Source organism: Gadus macrocephalus, chromosome 7 (genome assembly GCF_031168955.1).
Source record: "Gadus macrocephalus chromosome 7, ASM3116895v1".
NCBI lineage: Eukaryota > Metazoa > Chordata > Actinopteri > Gadiformes > Gadidae > Gadus > Gadus macrocephalus.
In genome coordinates, this window is record NC_082388.1 from 27987510 (window position 1) to 28007330 (window position 19821).

General features: G+C 53.5%; 2 protein-coding genes across 2 annotated transcripts in view; one reads left to right on the forward strand and one right to left on the reverse strand.

Annotated features, from left to right (window-relative positions):
* LOC132461122 (telomerase-binding protein EST1A-like) overlaps positions 1-113 on the forward strand; it is a 5309-nt gene extending 5196 nt beyond the window's left edge. The window contains 1 exon segment of the mRNA XM_060056167.1: positions 6-113. Coding sequence (XP_059912150.1) covers positions 6-113 — 108 coding nt within the window.
* Positions 114-134: 21 nt separating this feature from the next.
* LOC132461123 (von Willebrand factor A domain-containing protein 7-like) lies at positions 135-19116 on the reverse strand. The gene is made up of 16 exons (XM_060056168.1): positions 18789-19116; positions 18420-18692; positions 18224-18317; positions 18001-18135; positions 15449-15635; positions 13947-14122; positions 13628-13740; positions 13190-13306; positions 12928-13110; positions 12713-12845; positions 11687-11833; positions 11060-11152; positions 9094-9350; positions 4773-5096; positions 3049-3525; positions 135-681 (listed from the first exon to the last, which is right to left on the reverse strand). Exons 1-15 carry the CDS (start codon positions 18969-18971, stop codon positions 3073-3075), a joined length of 2868 nt encoding a protein of 955 aa, XP_059912151.1. The 5' UTR covers positions 18972-19116; the 3' UTR covers positions 135-681; positions 3049-3072.
* Positions 19117-19821: the final 705 nt, after the last annotated feature.

Sequence of the window (19821 nt, forward strand, 5' to 3'; positions counted from 1 at the left end):
TAGAGCGGCTGCTGGAGGAGCTCCAGAACCTCAAGTCCACCGTGCTGTCTCAGGAGAAGAGGATATGTGACCTTGAGAACAAGCTCTCCCAGTACACCAACGGCACGGCCTGACCCCACACACACACACATTAGTCTGAGTTACTCATCTTTATTAATACCAATGGCTCTGCATCGCCCCTCCCCGCCCTACGGAGGGATCCATATTCACATTGTTTGAGTGGCAGGCGGACTGGGAGGAGTATATTGAGGACATGTTTAGGATTAGTTAAACATTGATCGGTTGGATAATGACACACACACACACACACACACACACACACACACACACACACACACACACACACACACACACACACACACACAATAATTTAACCACTGAATAACACAACGTTTTCAAACCTCAGATAATATGTAAATAGTGATAAAGCAAAAGGAGAAGTAGAATCAAAATTTGAAAACATAAATGATTTTTGTGTGATCCGTAAACAAATGTACATGAGACAAGTTGTAACATCAATAAAAACAATCATTTTTTTCTAAAGAGACCACTTGCAATCTCTTAATTCTGCTGTGGTGACGTTTTCTGGGTTCTTCGTGAACCCGCTTTATGTGGAGAGAGGAGCCGCCTCCTTTCAGACGCTGGAACAGATGATGGCCAGCGAGTCATTCAGGGCAACGCCTTCAGGAACAGGAGACAGTAAGGCCTGCATTACAACGCCTTAATGACACAGACGGTCTCAGAGCTAGAACCTGTCACCAGGTACGATAGTAAGCCGACGAAACTCCCAGGGCCCTATCTTGCATCCGGCGCAAGTGACTTAGTCACTGGCGCATGTGTCGTTGCTAGTTTACAACTGGCGCAGAGCGTTCTTTTCCCACCACCGCCACTCGCCGGTATATTGATCATGCGCCCCAAGGGGCGGTTCGGCGGAAGGAGGAGGCGTGTTCTGGCGCAAACGGTATTTTGCCGTTTCTAAATACCATTGCGCTACTGACCAGGATATACCTGGTTTAAAGTCTGTGGCGCGTTGTTCAGATGCTATTTTAAGGGCACATGCATACATGCGCATGCGATGCATACGGATTGCTTGTGCACCTCGCGCATACACTTTGCTTCTCCCATCTACCTAGCCGCACATTCTTGGTAAATTATTTGGGAAAGAACAGCTGATGCAGCGGTAATAAGTTGTACTTTTAAATCAATGCATCTGCAAACACCGTACAGCAAACACATATTTTCTTGACACAGACATCGTGTAGGCCTACATGCCCATAACTTTTAGGATTGATGAGTATTTGATCGTGAAAAACATTGTTTTACCGCGAGTGAGTGTTAAAAAGAATGAATGAATGCGGGCGCGCGTGTGTGCTCTGTTTAAACACACGCAAACTAAACACGTAACGCATAATACAATCAATGGCAATGTCTATTACCGCGGGGACACATGCATATTAGGATAGCATACAATACTGATAAGAAACAATGTTTATAATGTATTGCGTATATCATTAAATAGAACCACAGTTACCGCATATCATGTTATATCTTATACGTTTTCTTTGCCGAAATTTATTTGAGGACTCAGTATTTCTGAAGTTGTGGAAGAAAACCCCTTATTCCATGTGTGAATTAGGCCATATTATTTGGCAATAAACAGCCATTTGCAGTTTGAAATTCATGTGCATCTGTCTCATCGGAGACTGCAGACGCGCTGTCAAAATATCAACTCGTCCGACTCAAATGCGCTCATGGCTCTTAAAGGGGATGGGAGCTGGCACTCTCATTGGTTTGTTGGACGTTACGCCCAAACCACACCTACGGGTAATTAGGCTGCTTCAGACCAACCCTTTTGACACTTGCGCCGCGACGCAAGTGTCATTTATCCGCCTGTAAAATAGCGATAGCGCCGTAGAACCGCCCACAAAGCTACTTGCGCTTTGCGCTTCCCACTTGCGTTTCAGACCGTTAAAATAGGGCCCCAAAGTTTATTAATCTCTTCAGCAAAATGAATTTTCTACTAATTAACTATCTTCCAAAGACGCAGTGGACTCCCAGTGTAGTGTAGTGGACCCTACTCCTAACCCTAGTCCTACCCCTAACCCCAAACCCTGCCCCTACCCCCAGCCCTACTCTTACCCCAAACCCTACCCTAGCCCTACCCCTAGCCCTACTCCTACCCCAGCCCTACTCCTACCCTACCCCAGCCCTACCCCAGCCCTACTCCTACCCCAGCCCTACCCCTAGCCCTACCCCAGCCCTACTCCTACTCCTACCCCTACCCCTACCCCTAGCCCTACCCCTAGCCCAACTCCTACCCCAGCCCTACTCCTACCCTACCCCTACCCCAGCCCTACCCCTAGCCCTACCCCAGCCCTACCCCAGCCCTACTCCTACCCCAGCCCTACCCCAGCCCTACTCCTACTCCTACCCCTAGCCCTACCCCAGCCCTACTCCTACTCCTACCCCTAGCCCTACCCCAGCCCTACTCCTACCCCTACCCCAGCCCTACTCCTACCCCAGCCCTACCCTAGCCCTACCCCAGCCCTACTCCTACCCCTAGCCCTACCCCAGCCCTACTCCTACCCCAGCCCTACCCCAGCCCTACTCCTACCCCAGCCCTACCCTAGCCCTAACCCTACCCTAGCCCTACCCCAGCCCTACTCCTACCCCAGCCCTAACCCTACCCTAGCCCTACTCCTACCCCAGCCCTACCCCAGCCCTACCCCTAGCCTAGCCCTACCCTAGCCCTAACCCTACCCCAGCCCTAACCCTACCTTAGCCCTACCCTAGCCCTACTCCTACCCCAGCCCTACCCTAGCCCTACCCTAGCCCTACCCCAGCCCTACCCCAGCCCTAACCCTACCCTAGCCCTACCCTAGCCCTACTCCTACCCCAGCCCTACCCCAGCCCTAGCCTAGCCCTGGGACCAGGTCCTGCTGTTAGCAGCTAACCACTGATCCCTGAGGTTCTGCTTTGATCCCGCCCTGCCGTTCCCCGCTCCTCAACGTCCGACTATAGAGAATAAGAAGATGAGATGGTAGCTACCTGGACACAACACCGCACCCAGGATCACACCCCGGCCGGCCAGACCAGGGCCAGGGCCAGGACCAGAGCCAGGCCCGAGCCCAGGCAGGACGGGGTGAGGGCGGCCCCCGGGGACTGGGCCGCGGGGTCAGGGCCCCGGGCGCTGTAGGGGCAGGAGCCCACGTTGCCCACCCCGTCCACGGTCAGCAGCTCGGCCTCCGGGGAGCAGCAGGAGGCCCGGTAGGTCACCCGGCTGGCGTTCTGCCCCCCCGCGCCCAGCCCCACCACCGCCGAGCTCAGGGTGCCGTTGCCCTGCAGCAGGGCCAGCCGGCCCACCCCCGACACGTCCGCCACGTCCACCACCACCGCCCAGTCCCCCACCTGGCTGCAGTTACCCTCACAGGAGCCCTCCCGAAGGACCAGGGTGCAGGAGGGGGGCTGGAAGTCTGTCACTGGAGAGGAGAGGAGGAGAGGGTGGAGGAGGAGGAGGAGAGGGTGGAGGAGGAGGAGGAGGAGGAGAGGGTGGAGGAGGAGAGGGTGGAGGAGGAGGAGGAGGAGAGGGTGGAGGAGGAGGAGAGGGTGGAGGAGGAGGAGGAGGAGGAGAGGGTGGAGGAGGAGGAGGAGGAGGAGGAGAGGGTGGAGGAGGAGGAGGAGGAGGAGAGGGTGGAGGAGGAGAGGGTGGAGGAGGAGGAGGAGGAGAGGGTGGAGGAGGAGGAGAGGGTGGAGGAGGAGGAGGAGGAGGAGAGGGTGGAGGAGGAGGAGGAGGAGGAGGAGAGGGTGGAGGAGGAGAGGGTGGAGGAGGAGGAGGAGGAGAGGGTGGAGGAGGAGGAGAGGGTGGAGGAGGAGGAGGAGGAGGAGAGGGTGGAGGAGGAGGAGGAGGAGGAGGAGAGGGTGGAGGAGGAGAGGGTGGAGGAGGATAGGGTGGAGGAGGAGGAGGAGGAGGAGGAGGAGAGGGTGGAGGAGGAGAGGGTGGAGGAGGATAGGGTGGAGGAGGAGAGGGTGGAGGAGGAGGAGGAGGAGGAGGAGAGGGTGGAGGAGGAGAGGGTGGAGGAGGAGGAGGAGGAGAGGGTGGAGGAGGAGGAGGAGAGGGTGGAGGAGGAAGAGGTGGTGGGGAGAAGAGGGTGGAGGAGGAGGAGAGGGTGGAGGAGGAGGAGAGGGTGGAGGAGAGGGTGGAGGAGGATAGGGTGGAGGAGGATAGGGTGGAGGAGGATAGGGTGGAGGAGGAGGAGGAGGAGGAGAGGGTGGAGGAGGAGGAGGAGGAGGAGGAGGAGAGGGTGGAGGAGGAGAGGGTGGAGGAGGATAGGGTGGAGGAGGAGGAGGAGGAGAGGGTGGAGGAGGAGGAGAGGGTGGAGGAGGAAGAGGTGGTGGGGAGAAGAGGGTGGAGGAGGAGGAGAGGGTGGAGGAGGAGGAGGAGGAGGAGAGGGTGGAGGAGGAGAGGGTGGAGGAGGATAGGGTGGAGGAGGAGGAGGAGGAGGAGGAGAGGGTGGAGGAGGAGGAGAGGGTGGAGGAGGAAGAGGTGGTGGGGAGAAGAGGGTGGAGGAGGAGGAGAGGGTGGAGGAAGAGGAGAGGATGGAGGCGGAGGAGGGGAGAAGAGGATGGAGATGGGGGAGAAGGAGGAGGAGGAGGGGAGGGACAAGAGAGGTCAGAGGAGAGGAGGAGGAGGGAGGTCACAGCCTCTTGTATATATAGAGGCCGGGCAGCAATAGCGCTCCACCATCACAGCGGCGTTACCGTGGCGACGGAGCAGCGCTACCGTGGTGACGGAGCAGCGTTACCGTGTTGACGACGGAGTAGCGCTCCACCACGTAGTTGGCGTCGGCTCCTCCCGGTGCCTCCGCCTGGATGGTCAGGGTGACATCACTTCCTGACGGGGTGTTGCGGGGCACCGAGAGGGTCACCGTCCCGTTGGCCTCGCCCCCGGCAACCAGCTCCAGGCGGGCGGGGGAGTCGGTGACGAAGCCCCGGTCGTCCGTCACCTGGATGGAGAAGTTGCCTCCCACATCGCCCGTCGTCACGGTGAAGCGGACCAGGAACGGCGTTCCTGGAACTATGATGTTCTCCGACTCGGACTACGGAACAGAGGGAACGTAGAGTCAGGTTAACCTGTATTATATACAGTCTGAGTCAGGTTAACCTGTATTATATACAGTCTGAGTCAGGTTAACCTGTATTATATACAGTCTGAGTCAGGTTAACCTATTGTGGCATCCCGCCACGTGGTCCTCGGCCTGGACGGGCCCGGGGTACCGTAGAGGACGGGGTGTACCACCCCCACCCACCAGCCGGCGAGAGAGAGCAGCCCTTTCGGCACCCCAATCAGGGTGATTGGGGGACACCTGGCCGAAAGCACGAGAGCCGTTTTAAGAGGAGGACCAGCACAGCACAGCACGGGCACGGGAGCAGGAAGGAAGTGCTCGTGGCAGTGAGAGAGCCAAGAGGCCCATGGAGGCCCGAGAGACCGCGTCTCCTTTATGGTTGATTGTTAAGTTGTTTGTGAATAAATGCCTTTTTTTGGCTTTTCGCAACGCAATTGTGTCCGGTTTGGGAGGAGTTGGTGCGCTCAACGTGGCGGGTTGCCACATATGGTGGAGAATGCGGGCAACTCGACCGAGCTACGGGCCATTTTGGGTGGGAGCACCCACCTCAAGCCACCCCCAAACCGGAGCCGACGCAGCCGGGGCCGACGCAGCCGGAGCCGACCCCGCCAGAGACGAAACGCCGCCAGAGACGAAACGCCGCCAGAGACGATGCCGCCAGAGACGACGCAGCCCGAGACGACGCAGCCCGAGACTAGGCCGCGGGAGACGAGGCCGCGGGAGACGAGGCCGCGGGAGACGAGGTCGCGGGAGACGAGGTCGCGGGAGACGAGGCCGCTGAGACGAGACTGCGGGAGACTAGGCCGCGAAACGAGCCACGCCGGCAGCAGAAGCAGCCATGCTGCGCTGCGCGCCGGACCGCTGCCACCTCCGAAAGGCCACCCGAGGCTTCAGCAAAGGGTGGAGGAGTGTGGCAACCCGGCCTGGGCCAATTAAGGATATTCAGAGCACCTGAGGAACAAGTGGAGAAGCAGGGCTTAAATAGCCCGCTTCTCCACTCATTCGGGGCTCACCCAGCCCTGGAGCTCCAGCACGGAGAGACCGGTCCTCGTGGGTGACGGGATTCCACCCACGAAGGAGGGGACCGTTGATTCCTCCCAGGTCGTACGTTTTTTGTGTTTGGAGAGACTTTTATGTTCTGAAATAAACATGCCTTTTTTTGGCTTTTCGCAACGCAATTGTGTCCTGTTTGGGAGGAGTTGGTGCGCTTAACGTGGCGGGTTGCCACACTATATACAGTCTGAGTCAGGTTAACCTGTATTATATACAGTCTGAGTCAGGTTAACCTGTATTATATACAGTCTGAGTCAGGTTAACCTGTATTATATACAGTCTGAGTCAGGTCAACCTGTATTATATACAGTCTGAGTCAGGTTAACCTGTATTATATACAGTCTGAGTCAGGTTAACCTGTATTATATACAGTCTGAGTCAGGTTAACCTATATACAGTCTGAGTCAGGTTAACCTGTATTATATACAGTCTGAGTCAGGTTAACCTGTATTATATACAGTCTGAGTCAGGTTAACCTGTATTATATACAGTCTGAGTCAGGTTAACCTGTATTATATACAGTCTGAGTCAGGTTAACCTGTATTATATACAGTCTGAGTCAGGTGAACCTGTATTTTATACAGTCTGAGTCTGGTTAACCTGTATTATATACAGTCTGAGTCAGGTTAACCTGTATTATATACAGTCTGAGTCAGGTTAACCTGTATTATATACAGTCTGAGTCAGGTTAACCTGTATTATATACAGTCTGAGTCAGGTTAACCTATATTATATACAGTCTGAGGTCAACCTGTATTATATACAGTCTGAGTCAGGTTAACCTGTATATATACAGTCTGAGTCAGGTTAAAGGTCCCATGACATGAAAATCTCACTTTATGAGGTTTTCTAACATAAATATGAGTTCCCCTAGCCTGCCTATGGTCCCCCAGTGGCTAAAACTTGCGTTTGGTGTAAAACGAGCACTAGCTGTTCTGCTCGCCTTTGAAAAAACGGAGGCTCAAGCACGCTGATTTGGAATGTCTGTATTCATGACGTCACCAAGAATCTCAGCTCCTCCCCTTACTCTGCCTGGCCCGCCCAGAGACGTTGGCCCGCCAATGAGACTCGACGGTGCGAGCGCCACGTGTGTGTGTGTGTGTGTGTGTGTGTGTGTGTGTGTGTGTGTGTGTGTGTGTGTGTGTGTGTGTGTGTGTGTGTGTGTGTGTGTGTGTGTGTGTGTGTGTGTGTGTGTGTGTGTGTGTGTGTGTGTGTGAATACACACACTGTAACGCAAGTGTTTCTTGTCGGTTCTTTGACGTCTCATGTATTTCCACAACGAGACTCGTATTGGGGGTTATCTGAGCCATGGTTGAGAAGGAATTGGGGGAAAGGAACTTTAGCTTTTACTCGCTGAAGTACATGAACTGCGACATGCCGCCGGTTGCCGCGAGGCACCATCGCCCGGCAGCGGGCAGCCGGCAGCAGGCAGCGCGCGGTTCAGTCGACTTCAGGTTAATGTGAAAGTGGAAGAACCAGAGACGTCGCAGAACCCAACGAAGTCGTTTGTGATTCATAATATCGTCTGGAGGCGCACACAGCTTTTGGCCGTGATAATATGTATTAAATGATATAGATTTCTATGCATTATATGATATTATTTAGATATAGAGCTCCAGGACTGTAACGCAAGTGTTGTACACTTCCTTGTTATTTGGATAACCGTTCTGCTTTTGGTGTTATGGCGCATAACACGTTGGGCTCTCGTCTCTGGTATTTCTACAACGAGACTCCGTAGTGGGGGTTATCTCAGCCAAGGTTGAGAATGAATTGGGGGGAAGGAACTTTGGCTTTGACTCCCTCAAGAACATGAACCACGACATGGAGGAGAAAGGGATTGTTGGCGGCGAATGTCTCCCGCTTGAGCCCCGCTGAGGTGCCTAAGCGCTGCCCGGCAACGATCCCTTTCTCCTCCTTGTCGCGGTTCAGTCTACTTCACATTGATGAGGACGTTGAAGAACCAGGAACGTCGGAGAACCCAACGCGGTCGTTTGAGATTCATAATATCGGCTCACACAGCTTTTGGCCGTGATAATATATATTATATGATATAGATATCTATGTAGGCTATATGATAATATTTAGATATAGAGCTCCAGGACTCCTCTGTGTTCTAGAATATTTACAGAACACGGCTAAAGGCTGTGTGCGCCTCGCCATTGCGATACATCCACTGTAAACAGAGCGCATGGTACCGTGGCTGCAAGCTGCTCAGGGCCACACCCCCACCCTCCTCCTTGACCCGCCTCGCTCCTCCTCATTTGCATTATAGCTACAGACACCAAAACAGCGCATTTGGGGGAAGCTCAATGTGCGACTGGCTCGGAGTGGCTGTAACTCTGCACCACGGCTGAATTTCGGGAACGTCTTTGAATACTGTGTTAGTTGCCCACTAATTAAAGAATACATAAAATAGCATGTCATGGGACCTTTAACCTGTATTGGTTAAGATGAGCTCTGCTCATTGGTTAAGGTGAGCTCTGCTCATTGGTTGAGCTCTGTTCATTGGTTAAGGTGAGCTCTGCTCATTGGTTGAGCTCTGTTCATTGGTTAAGGTGAGCTCTGCTCATTGGTTGAGCTCTGTTCATTGGTTAAGGTGAGCTCTGCTCATTGGTTGAGCTCTGTTCATTGGTTAAGGTGAGCTCTGCTCATTGGTTGAGCTCTGTTCATTGGTTAAGGTGAGCTCTGCTCATTGGTTGAGCTCTGTTCATTGGTTAAGGTGAGCTCTGCTCATTGGTTGAGCTCTGTTCATTGGTTAAGGTGAGCTCTGCTCATTGGTTGAGCTCTGTTCATTGGTTAAGGTGATCTCTGCTCATTGGTTGAGCTCTGTTCATTGGTTAAGGTGAGCTCTGCTCATTGGTTGAGCTCTGTTCATTGGTTAAGGTGAGCACTGCTCATTGGTTGAGTTAGGGCTCACCCTGACTGTGATGTTGGAGCTCCGTAGGACGCCGGGGGCCTGCCTCTGGAAGGTCCCCCCGGGGGCCCCCCCGCGGCCCTTCACGCGGACCCCGAAGGCGCCCGCCGGCACGGCGCTGAAGCGGGCCAGGACCTCCCCCCCGCCCCGGGGCTCCAGCCGGCCCCTCACCGCCCCCCCGCCCTGCGGCTCCACCAGCAACACCTCCGTGAGGGCGGCCTGGGGGGCGGTCAGCGACAGCAGCAGGGTCCCGCTCGCCCCTTTGGGGCACAGCTCGGGTCATTCATGACATTAACTACTAAAACACTCACAACATGTGCCCTGATCCTGGGTACCCTCCCCCCCTGGAAGGTGGTTCATACATCAATTCATTCTCCAGGACATTTGTACGTTTAACTTCTTCTTGTACATTTCAAACATGTTACATTTATACGATTAAAACAAAATCGACTTTGAGAAACTAATCTAATCTATGTTCCACATGGTCAGGGTTAGGGGGGGTCAGGGTCAGTAGGGTTAGGGGGGGGTCAGTAGGGTCAGTAGGGTTAGGGGGGGTCAGTAGGGTCAGTAGGGTTAGGGGGGGTCAGGGTCAGTAGGGTTAGGGCTGGTAAGGGTTAGGGTTAGGGGGGGTCTGTAGGGTCAGTAGGGTTAGGGGGGGGTCAGGGTCAGTAGGGTTAGGGGGGGTCAGGGTCAGTAGGGTTAGGGGGGGGTCAGTAGGGTTAGGGGGGGTCAGTAGGGTTAGGGGGGGGTCAGTAGGGTCAGTAGGGTTAGGGGGGGGTCAGTAGGGTTAGGGGGGGTCAGTAGGGTCAGTAGGGTTAGGGGGGGTCAGTAGGGTCAGTAGGGTTAGGGGGGGTCAGTAGGGTCAGTAGGGTTAGAGGGGGTCTGTAGGGTCAGTAGGGTTAGGGGGGTCAGTAGGGTTAGGGGGGGTCAGTAGGGTCAGTAGGGTTATGGGGGGGTCAGTAGGGTTAGGGGGGGTCTGTAGGGTCAGTAGGGTTAGGGGGGGGTCAGTAGGGTCAGTAGGGTTAGGTGGGGTCAGTAGGGTTAGGGGGGGTCTGTAGGGTCAGTATGGTTAGGGGGGGTCAGTAGGGTCAGTAGGGTTAGGGGGGTCAGTAGGGTCAGTAGGGTTAGGGGGGGGTCAGGGTCAGTAGGGTTAAGGGGGGTCAGTAGGGTTAGGGGGGGTCAGTAGGGTTAGGGTCAGTAGGGTTAGGGTCAGTAGGGTTAGGGTCAGGGTTAGGGTCAGTAGGGTCAGGGTCAGTAGGGTCAGGGTCAGTAGGGTTAGGGTCAGTAGGGTTAGGGTCAGTAGGGTCAGGGTCAGTAGGGTTAGGGTCAGTAGGGTCAGTAGGGTTAGGGTCAGGGTTAGGGTCAGTAGGGTTAGGGTCAGTAGGGTTAGGGTTAGGGTCAGTAGGGTCAGGGTCAGTAGGGTTAGGGTCAGTAGGGTCAGTAGGGTTAGGGTCAGTAGGGTCAGGGTTAGGGTCAGTAGGGTCAGGGTCAGTAGGGTCAGGGTCAGTAGGGTCAGGGTCAGTAGGGTTAGGGTCAGTAGGGTTAGGGTCAGTAGGGTCAGTAGGGTTAGGGTCAGGGTCAGTAGGGTTAGGGTCAGTAGGGTTAGGGTTAGGGTCAGTAGGGTCAGGGTCAGTAGGGTTAGGGTCAGTAGGGTCAGTAGGGTTAGGGTCAGTAGGGTTAGGGTCAGTAGGGTCAGGGTCAGTAGGGTTAGGGTCAGTAGGGTCAGGGTCAGTAGGGTCAGGGTTAGGGTCAGTAGGGTCAGGGTCAGTAGGGTTAGGGTCAGGGTCAGTAGGGTTAGGGTCAGTAGGGTCAGGGTCAGTGTCAGTAGGGTCAGTGTCAGTAGGGTTAGGGTCAGTAGGGTCAGGGTTAGGGTCAGTAGGGTCAGGGTCAGTAGGGTTAGGGTCAGTAGGGTCAGGGTCAGTAGGGTCAGGGGTGCATGACCTCATTAACACGAGAGCGGCCCTCTTACCTGCTCTGGGCCGGGACCCCAACACGTCGAGGCCAGCGAAAGGGCCTTCGGACATCTCCACAAAGTCAAACAGGAAGTCAACGTCGCTCTGGCCTGAGGGAAATACAGTCAGTAAGTACACCAATTAGTAAGAACACCAATTGCTAAGTAAACCAGTGAGTAAGTACACCAAACAGCCATTAACATAAACATGGGACCATGCACCAGACGTTTCCTTGACAATGCAAATTTGACATGCTCAGAGATCTGCCGAAGAAGGCAGACACCTGTTGCACACCAGCAGCCATTGCCACACTAAGGAGAGCTTCCTCTCCTCACTGACTACTCAATGTGCAACAGGTGTGCAGCCTCACCAGCACCAGATGAGTTCAGACTCAGGCAGGTGAGGCTGCTTTAACCAACACACACACACACACACACACACACACACACACACACACACACACACACACACACACACACACACACACACACACACACACACACACACACACACACACACACACACACACACACACACACACACACACACACACACACACACACACACTATTTAAAGCATGAGCAAATCATTAATTTAATTGTATTTGTTCATAAACCAAAAGCATACCGCCTCAAGTGTCTTACCTGTGACCTTCAGAGTGTAAGGGTTGGATGACACCAGTTCCACAGTCCACTCTCCCACTTGGGTTTTTAGTTTCAACGCCTTTAAATTTCCTACAGACCGGAAAACACCTAATCGTCCGTTTTGCACGGTACTGCTCTGAGACTCGCCTGTTAGAAACATATGTTGGGTAATAAGTTGTATGATTAACCTACAAACATCCAATAGATTGTCCATACTTATAGGATAAGGTGAAATATGTTATTAATGGTAGTAGTTATAGGAATGAAAAGCATACAAGTTACAAGATCGTTTTTTGTCCTATACACAATGGAAACATAGTTTACAGCATAGGACACAATCTTCCTCCAGATCTGGTATCTTTCAGTTTCAGCAAAACAGGTTCCAGGATAAATATGCTGACAATTGGCCAAGGCAATTAGATGGCCTAGTCAACAACATAGTCGTCCGTCTGACTTTGCCAAGATAAGCATCCATGCTAAGAATGCAGCCAAGACGATAGAAAATAGGCCAAGCGTCAACGTTCCTGAAGGGGTTGAATGGGGTGAGGTTGAGGGAGGTTCTATTCGCGGCCCCTGAGGGGTTGAGTGAGGTTCTATTTGTGGTGCCTGAGGGGTTGAGTGAGGTTCTATTTGTGGTGCCTGAGGGGTTGATAAAGGTTGAGCGAGGTTCTATTTGTGTTGCTTCAGGGGTTGATAAAGGTCGAGGGAGGTTCTATTTGTGTTGCTTCAGGGGTTGATAAAGGTCGAGCGAGGTTCTATTTGTGTTGCTTCAGGGGTTGATAAAGGTCGAGGGAGGTTCTATTTGTGTTGCTTCAGGGGTTGATAAAGGTCGAGCGAGGTTCTATTTGTGTTGCTTCAGGGGTTGATAAAGGTCGAGGGAGGTTCTATTTGTGTTGCTTCAGGGGTTGATAAAGGTCGAGGGAGGTTCTATTTGTGTTGCTTCAGGGGTTGATAAAGGTTGAGCGAGGTTCTATTTGTGTTGCTTCAGGGGTTGATAAAGGTCGAGGGAGGTTCTATTCGCGTTACCTGAGGGGTTGCTGATGGTAAAGCTCATGGAACCTCCAGTGATGTAAACAGTGAGACTTCGTACGGACTCGTCCACGGGGAACGAGAAGGTCTCATCTCTCCCTGGGCTCCGGGAAGCCTGGAGAAGAGTCACCTGGGAGAGAACACCACAGAGCTCACGCCTCAATGATTAAGATAAGCTGGCCATCAGAGGCTGATCAGATGTATTGTGTTACCAGGGAGTCAGCAGAGGACGCCGTTATAATGCTGATGGCTTCAGTTAGCTCGCTCTTTGTCACTTCAATAGCCAGACCTCCTGAAGCCTGAGCTAGCTGCCTGTAAAGTAGAGCTTCAGCTGAGGACCCCCGGCTCGGCGGGCTGCTGTTCTCCTCAGAGGTGCCAGTCAGCATGAAGTTCACCTAAAGAAGGGATGGGGGCTTAATGGACTACAGGTGCCAGACCACAATGTGTTCAGACATCACCAGGGCAGCCTCGTACCACAGTCTGGGTCCGCTCCAGCAGGGCGATCACCGGCCCTTTGAGGTTTGTGTCTTTAGCAGATGCGTCCGTGAAGAGGAAGATCTCAGAATCAGAGGGTGCAGCTGTCAAGGCCAACTGTAACACGTGGAGGATTGAAAGGTCAATGATGGCACCCATTGCACTCCTGACCATCCCTGGAAGAAGGGATTTCTTCTCAAGATTTCTTCCTTGCTAATTTCAAGGGAGTTTTTTCTTGCCCTTGTGGGGACTTGGGTAAAGGGGGATGTCATTCATATTTGGCCTGTTGAGCCCTTTAAGACTGTAATGGTGATTAAGGACTATACAAATACAATTGAATTGAATTGAATTGAATTGAAAGGGGTTGCAGATAGCAATTCCTCCAATCCTGAAACCTAACAACAGTGGATTGGTGGGGCCGGTGTTGGCGTGCAACACCTTGAGAGCAGAAAGGCTCATCTCAGGGGAGTCGCCCCCCCCGCGGGCTGTCAGTGCGTTGAGTCGAGTCATGAAGGCCTTGGAGTCGGTGGTTCTCATCAGCGGCCCAAAGCCTGAAGTTTGGAGACGGGGAACAACACAGCTGAACGTCAACCCAAGGCCGAGTCATGAACGGCACAAGTTTCCAGGAAATTAATGTCTAACATTTGAGTGACCACTCCTTCTCTTCAGAACCAGTTTTACAGAAGAAAGAGAGATACCAAAGCAGATACCAAACAGGATAAAAGACACAACATTCCAAGTTCCGGTGGCTTCCTACCCGGATCCCCGAAGGGAACAAGTATGTAGACCGAGGGCTCATCGGGCGTTCCCTCTTGAGTGGTCACCAGCGTCTCCGTCGCCGCCTTAACCGCCGGCAGGTCGTCGCTCATGCTCTCCGTGGTGTCGACCACGAAGACCAGCGCCTTGCTGGAGCCGCTGAACACGCCCATCATCCTGAGGCCGGAGTCCGCAGTGGAGGGACCGCATTAACAGGCTTCAACAACAGTAAACCCTCCCTGAGCCAATCCACCGTAGGACGTCCTGGCCTAGACCCTCCCTGACCCCCGGTAAGTCTCCTACCATAGGACGTCCTGGTCTAAACCCTCCCTGACCCGCGGTAGGCCTCCTACCGTAGAACGTCCTGGCCTAGACCTTCCCTGACCCCCGGTAGAACTCCTACCGTAGGACATCCTGGTCTAAACCCTCCCTGACCTGCTGTAAGCCTCCTACCGTAGGATGTCCTGGTCTAAACCTTCCCTGAGCCCCGGCAGGTCTCCTACCGTAGGACGTCCTGGTCTAAACCCTCCCTGAGCCCCGGTAGGCCTCCTACCGTAGGACGTCCTGGTCTAAACCCTCCCTGACCTGCGGTAGGCCTCCTACCGTAGGACGTCCTGGTCTAAACCCTCCCTGAACCCCGGTAGGTCTCCTACCGTAAGACGTCCTGGTCTAAACCCTCCCTGACCTGCGGTAGGCCTCCTACCGTAGGACGTCCTGGTCTAAACCCTCCCTGAGCCCCGGCAGGTCTCCTACCGTAGGACGTCCTGGTCTAAACCCTCCCTGAGCCCCGGTAGGCCTCCTACCGTAGGACGTCCTGGTCTAAACCCTCCCTGACCTGCGGTAGGCCTCCTACCGTAGGACGTCCTGGTCTAAACCCTCCCTGACCTGCGGTAGGCCTCCTACCGTAGGACGTCCTGGTCTAAACCCTCCCTGAACCCCGGTAGGTCTCCTACTGTAAGACGTCCTGGTCTAAACCCTCCCTGACCTGCGGTAGGCCTCCTACCGTAGGACGTCCTGGTCTAAACCCTCCCTGACCTGCGGTAGGCCTCCTACCGTAGGACGTCCTGGTCTAAACCCTCCCTGAGCCCCGGTAGGCCTCCTACCGTAGGACGTCCTGGTCTAAACCCTCCCTGACCTGCGGTAGGCCTCCTACCGTAGGACGTCCTGGTCTAAACCCTCCCTGAACCCCGGTAGGTCTCCTACTGTAAGACGTCCTGGTCTAAACCCTCCCTGACCTGCGGTAGGCCTCCTACCGTAGGACGTCCTGGTCTAAACCCTCCCTGACCTGCGGTAGGCCTCCTACCGTAGGACGTCCTGGTCTAAACCCTCCCTGAGCCCCGGTAGGCCTCCTACCATAGGACGTCCTGGTCTAAACCCTCCCTGACCTGCGGTAGGCCTCCTACCGTAGGACGTCCTGGTCTAAACCCTCCCTGAACCCCGGTAGGTCTCCTACCGTAAGACGTCCTGGTCTAAACCCTCCCTGACCTGCGGTAGGCCTCCTACCGTAGGAAGTCTGTTTCCCCGGCCGCCTGCGCCACGTCGGCCAGCAGCTGTGCGGTGGCAGCGGTGGCCAGGCGGGCGGCGGCCCGGTGCAGGTGCCCGTGGCTGGCCGAGGCCGTGTCCTTGTTGATCCCCCCGCGGGGCTCCAGGGTGCTGGTCTGGTCCGGCCTCCCGCCGTGGCTACACTTCCCTGTTCCCGTCGGTACAAAGAAGAACAAATGGGTTAAGCTTCTGATGAAGAGAAAGTTCTCTCACGGACACGTCGGACAGCGAAATATTTGTACCTCCTGGAGCCAGAACCCCCCGCCCAATCCCAACGTAGCGCTCTACTGCGGACCTCCTGGAGCCAGAACCCCCCGCCCAATCCCAACGCAGCGCTCTACTGCGGACCTCCTGGAGCCAGAACCCCCCGCCCAATCCCAACGCAGCGCTCTACTGCGGACCTCCAGGAGCCAGAACCCCCCGCCCAATCCCAACGCAGCGCTCTACTGCGGACCTCCTGGAGCCAGAACCCCCCGCCCAATCCCAACGCAGCGCTCTACTGCGGACCTCCTGGAGCCAGAACCCCCCGCCCAATCCCAACGCAGCGCTCTACTGCGGACCTCCTGGAGCCAGAACCCCCCGCCCAATCCCAACGCAGCGCTCTACGGCAGAGCTCCAGGAGCCAGAACCCCCCGCCCAATCCCAACGCAGCGCTCTACGGCAGAGCTCCAGGAGCCAGAGGCTCCAGCCTATTCCCAACGCAGCGCTCTACGGCAGAGCTCCAGGCCAACGCCTCCTTCATCAAATTCATCTTCAATCAAAGCAAGTCTGCCAAGTAACGAAGTGACTCATATGCATCACATCATGACAGGACTGTTCCACCTTGACCGTTGACCCCTGACCCAGGAAGTGCAACACATGGGCTGTTTCCCAATGTCAAGGAAGCATGCACAAAGGCCGTCTTTTTAAGGACGCTACGTCATAGAACGCCGACAAGCACTGTTCCAATGTTGAGGACACTCGAAATTCGCACTATTTTCGCGTCCTTTGTTTTTGAGAATTCCGAGATTTTTCAAGGATGCATCGCTGGATCCTAGACGAGCTAAAACTACCCACAATCCTCTGCGTTCACACGCTGCACGGGATATTAATGAAAATGGCAGAGGGAAAGCAGTGCACGTTCAAATGTAAGTGAAGTTAGATTAAAGTTGTCAGAAATATTTTGTGCCGTATTGGTTTTTATAGATTCATCATGTTAATGCAAATAATCAACAACTTAATGATATGTTGCTATATTTTGCATGGACGTAGCTGGTGTTAAACACCACTGTCACCGATGTCAATTTACTCGCTCACAAGATGACATTATTTATGTATACCTATTTATGTTTGTGTTTAATCTTTTTTTTTAGGGTCAGCCCAGCAAACGGAGGCTTTTGTGCGCCTTAGGGTGGCGCACAAACCTTTGTTTACCGGTGGAAGGGATGCTGCCACTTTCGATGAGAAGCTCTTGCGGGATCCAATGTTGTGAAATAAATGCCCCACCGATCATTTGCAATGTTTGTAATTTGTAATGAACGTATATAATTGTATTTTAGATAATATACTTATGTGTTCAAAGCACTGGTAGATTGTAGGTATATATGAATGAATGAATCAGATCAGTCAAATAATATATTCAAATAAATACATGATTATCATCACTTTCTTTGTCTTTTTTTTTCACTTATTTTTATAAAAATTGAATGGATTCTTTTTTGAATAAAGACGACTCGATCAACCGCAACAAAGCTTTTGTGACTTCCTCAAAGAGGCTCCATGCGAAGGAGACATGACCGCATTCATAACAGACAAAAGTCAAATAAATATCGATCAGCTTGATTGCTGCCATGTTTTATTCATAAGCGCACATGTGTTTACAAGCGGAAACGCAGTATTAAAAAGCGGAAGCGGAAGCCCTTCCACAATAGCAAGTCGTTCCAAAGTCTGAACGTTACAAACGCTAGGAAGCACTCGAGCTAGCACTCTAGTCTCATCTCCATAGGATGCGACTAGCAAGGACGCGTCCTAGCAAGGCTGCAGCCTTCACAAACAGCCATGGTACTATTCCCCCTGACCCTGACCCAGGAAGAACAACACATGGTCCTATTCCCCCTGACCCCTGACCCAGGAAGAACAACACATGGTCCTATTCCCCCTGACCCAGGAAGAACAACACATGGTCCTATTCCCCCTGACCCCTGAAGAACAACACATGGTCCTATTCCCCCTGACCCCTGAAGAACAACACATGGTCCTACTCCCCCTGACCCAGGAAGAACAACACATGGTCCTATTCCCCCTGACCCTGACCCAGGAAGAACAACACATGGTCCTATTCCCCCTGACCCCTGACCCAGGAAGAACAACACATGGTCCTACTCCCCCTGACCCAGGAAGAACAACACATGGTCCTACTCCCCCTGACCCCTGACCCAGGAAGAACAACACATGGTCCTATTCCCCCGGTAGAGCCGGAGGAAGGCACTCTCCCCGAGCGCAGCCAGCTAGCGGTTAGAAGCAGACGTCCTCACCGGGTGGTTTTGTGGAGACCAACGGCACGATGGCGAAGTACCCCGAGGTCAGGACCCCCTCCCGCAGGATGTCCTCCAGGATGTTGTCAGAGCAGTCCTCGCCCACACAGTTCCGGCAGGTGGGACGGCTCTCCGCTGAGGACAGAGCGCACCAGGTTGGGTTTGGCTCAGTGAGGGGAAGTTCAGTCTCTGTTCCCGAACTCAGAACCCAGGCTCCCCTCACCTGCCACGCTCCCCAGGTCAGCGTCGGCGCGGAGCAGGCTGGGATGTGGCGATCGGTTCCCCAGCTCCACCCAGTTGCTGTGGCTGTAGAAGTCCTTGAATCATAAAGTCCCAGGTGAGATGGGGGGCTGTTGGTACCATGAGCATCAGTCTGTTGAGTCTGGGGGATTGAATAGGGGGGGCGGGGAGGGTAGTACCTGTAAGGGGTGTAGAATCTCTCCCAGGATCTCTCTGGCTGTCTCGAAGTTGCCCTCTCTGTTGCTGGCCTTGACGGACGTCAGACCCGTCGCGATGATTCTCCTCCCGCCAAGAAACATCTCGTCGTCGAAGTGGAAGCTGGCGTTGAGGGCGTGGCGGAGGTCCACCCGCACGTTCCTAGCCGTGATGCCAAAGATAGCTCTGCGGAAACTCTTGGAGGATTCTGCCGAGGAGCATGCAACTGCAACGGCCCCTGCAGTCAGGGTCCCTGGCTACACACACGCACGCACACACTTTAACACATACATATCTGATGGTAATGAACATAACATATTAAAGTGATCAATTCGCAGGCGACACATACTTACAGGAAAGGTAAAAACTGTTCCCACGGATTGTGCAATATCGCGGCAAGCCAGAAGCGTGGCACTTAATATTGCCTCTTCAGTTATTTCCTGGTGATTCAGGGAATTCCCGGGCAATATGGCAAAGCCGAGAGCCCCGGGGTTCAGCAGAACGCAACAGACAACGAAATACGACGATGCTCTCATCTCTTGGATAGCAGTTAGCCCTCGGTAGAGTAAATGGACTATCGAACACGGTTGGAAACTTAATGAATGTGGTGTCGCCAAAAGTGCACCACGCCTCCGCCCACGCCATCCTAATAAGGTGTACCAGCCTTCAGCTGTGTAAGGTGTAAGGTGTACCAGCCTACACTTTACTTCAGGTAACACATGAGCCGTTCATTCCATTTAAACGTGAGAAAATAGATTTCAAATATCTTGTTTCATTCACATACCGATTTTGTCCGGAATCTCACTTACTTTCATAAAATCGTTACATTTCTACCGTGTATTGAAAATTCGTCCCGTCTTTGAAACTGCCACACTTAAAATATGTCACCAGACAGGTTTTCGCACAGCTTATTGAGCGCCTCTCTGCCTTCGCGCGTAACAATCATCTGCAAAGCAGCCGCAACACAACTCTGTCCAAAAACTCTGTCCCCGCGCTGGGCTCGTGCTAACCCCTGACCCCTGTACTGTATTGACCACTGCGCTACTGCCAACACAACATCTAATAACAGTAAAAAAAAATACATTGCAGGCCTACTGCCTACACATTAAACAATTACAGGTAAAAAGGTGTTGGGTCCCTATTTCCCCAACATATGCTATCAGGACTCGGGAGTGTCAAGTCATTACAAGCCCCCGGACACTGTATGATGGACAGATAAGCCTACCAGTTGGTACAGTTCACTGGTAGTATCGGAAGAGAAGACATATGGGTGGACACAAGTCTTTAAACGGCTTGTAATCCCATTTAAACTGTACTCTAAATGGTAGGCTAATAAAAAGGTATTGAATACCTTTTTATTAGCGAGTATTTCAATTTAATCTTGGA

Bases quoted from the DNA above. Each gene is read 5' to 3' on its own strand.
- LOC132461123 (XM_060056168.1), bottom strand. From the start codon at position 18,971: ATGAGAGCATCGTCGTATTTCGTTGTCTGTTGCGTTCTGCTGAACCCC. The intron at 11,153-11,686 runs GTAAGACACTTG...TATTTCCCTCAG, and splicing joins TTACACTCTGAAGGTCACAG to GCCAGAGCGACGTTGACTTC. The intron at 3,526-4,772 runs GCTCCGTCGCCA...CTCCTCCTCCTC, and splicing joins TCCGTCACCACGGTAGCGCT to CACCCTCTCCTCCTCCTCCT.